Here is a 2541-nt window from a genome sequence, read left to right as displayed (position 1 = left end):
GAGATAAGGGTGCATGAAAGGTAAACCATGAGAGAAGCCTTTTACCCATGTGTTGGCCCCATCATTCATCAGAGTATAGATGACAACCACGGACTATTCTAGACAGTCCAGTGGAACACTAGCAGGCTCGCAACCTGTAGGTGTATTTCAACTGTGTATTCACCAGTCGTACTCTAAAAACACACTGACATGTATTGCAAGTGGATTCTCGGAAACGATACTGTAGATAAATGAGATGACCATGGCGACTATGAGTCTTAATGCCTAAACCCTGGCGACTATGCGACGTAGTGCCTGCTGTATAAACCATGACGACTATGCGATTTAGTGCATGTAGCGTAAACCCTGGCAACGATGGATTTCGTGCCAATTCCTTAGGATGATCCTTAGGAATGAATGAACGAGGAATAGTGAATTCTTAGGGTAGATCCTTAAGAGTAAAGATGATAATGGGGATGGGTAATTGGGTTGATTGTTTGATGTTTAAACTTAATAATTATATTATTGTGGGTTGAAAACCCTATGTACTCACCAGGTTTCCCAACCTGACCCACTCAGTTTATTTACATCACAGGTGTTGATCTTAAGTCACATTACACTGAGAGATTTAAAAGATATGTAGATCACTAGTATAAATGAATGTAAGTTCTGTTTATGCTTATGTTTCTATATTGACCATGACATCCTAAATGTTTTTAAAAAAATGAATAAAAAACCATTTCTTCGGAAATGCTTTGATAACGTATTTATCATGTTTTACTGGGAACAAATTCCGCAACATTTTTATTAAAATAAGTACTCTGATTTTTATAAAGCATAAACAAGAAATCGGTCTTTTCTGGCCGTGAAAATAGGGATGTCACAGTTGGTATCAGAGCATTAGTTTAAGCAAACTAGGAATATGGATTTATTTCTAGACTTAAACTTATAATTCTATGCAACGATTGTGAGGAGTGTGTCTAATAAAATTTAGGTAATACACCTTAATAAAGCACTAGCTTATCTAGGAAAAATGCCTAATATGCTTTTATGTGTGCTAAATGATTTATGATATGCATTATATGATCGGATCTATGGTCTGTTGCCGACTGGATCTGGAAGCTTTATGTGTTCAGATTTCTAAATGTTTAATTACGGTATTAGAACTGGCATGTAACTTTTCGGAGTGATAGGGAGAATTACACGTCAATCGTAAATTAAGTCTTCTCTATCTAAATTCTAGACACTCCACACCGAACGCCTGATTTGGTGCATAGATCAACATAGTGAGGACTAGAAGCGGATTTGGAAGCGGTAACTCGCAACCCGAGCCACCAATGATTGAGCGTGTGCCAGAGGTAGCAACTGCACCCGAGACGATCACGATGGCAAGAGTACAAGCAATGGTGCAGATGATGTTGGATTGTCAGATGGTAGAGACAAGATGATTACTTCAACAAAATAAAGACGAACTTACTGTGCTAGTACGCCATACACCCACTCTTGAGGCAACCATCTGGGCTATAAGTCTATCAAAAAAATGATCAACGATAGGATCGCCAACAAGGTTAAAGTTGGAAAGAAGATGAAATTTGAGGGGTCTTCAAGGTCTGAAAATAACTACATGTTTTCAAATTCTGGTGGGGGAGGTGAAGCAAAATGGTGTGACAAGTACGGAAGGAAACACAACGGGAGATGCCCTAAGGAAGTGACCTACTTCAAATGCGGGAAGACTGGTCACTATGCCGACGAATGCCCAACCGAGGAAGAAGTTTGCTTTAAGTGTAGTAAAGAGGGACACTTCGAGCAAGAATGCCCGATGAGAGATAGAAAGCCAAGTGTACTTCTAAAACACTATGGGAGGTACTACGAAAAAGTAACTTGTTTCAAGTGTGGAAAGCGTGGGAATTACGTCGATGAGTGTACATTCAACACCAGGGTGTGTTACGACTGTAATGAGGAAGGGCACCTCAAGCAAGACTGCCCAAAGACGAAAGGAGTTACAAAGCCAAATGCACCATTGAAGAACTATGGGAGATGCTACGAAGAGGTGACTTGTTTCAAGTGTGGGAAGAATGGACATTACGCCAATGTCATTACATCCAGCAAGAGGTTCTGTTACGGATGCAGGGACAAGGGGCATATAACAAACGATTTCCCAATGAAAAGTGAAGCAGGAAGAGCGGATACACCTCCAAAGCCAAGAAGCATCCCTAACGAAGCGACTGACAATGCAATGAAAAGTGAGGATTGATATCCGAAGATCGAGTTATGAAGTAGCCATAGGAGTATCCAATTAGAGGCATAGTCTAGGGTGTACTTGAACACCTATGTAATCTTTTCAAGGAATAATATATAAAACCTTCGTTTTGCTATCTGATGTATTAAGTTGTTAAGTGATTTTCTTATATGATGACTTGGAAAACTGCAAGACAATACTTGGGACGAGTATGAGTAGGTGTGAATGGTAGTAGAGGCCTATACTACCGAAAGCACATGACTCACGCTTGGATCAGGGAAAGTCACAAGGTTACCAAGGCACTAGTAATTGATTTTGTTTTG

General features: G+C 40.0%; 1 protein-coding gene across 1 annotated transcript; it reads left to right on the top strand.

Annotated features, from left to right (window-relative positions):
- Positions 1–1519: 1519 nt before the first annotated feature.
- Positions 1520–2233, top strand: LOC111912702 (uncharacterized). Its single transcript, XM_023908432.1, has one exon. It carries the CDS (start codon positions 1520–1522, stop codon positions 2231–2233), a length of 714 nt encoding a protein of 237 aa, XP_023764200.1.
- Positions 2234–2541: the final 308 nt, after the last annotated feature.

The sequence above is a fragment of the Lactuca sativa genome, chromosome 9 (assembly GCF_002870075.4).
Source record: "Lactuca sativa cultivar Salinas chromosome 9, Lsat_Salinas_v11, whole genome shotgun sequence".
Taxonomy (NCBI): domain Eukaryota; kingdom Viridiplantae; phylum Streptophyta; class Magnoliopsida; order Asterales; family Asteraceae; genus Lactuca; species Lactuca sativa.
Note: the sequence above shows the minus strand (reverse complement) of the source record. Positions and strands in the feature narration are given on the sequence as shown.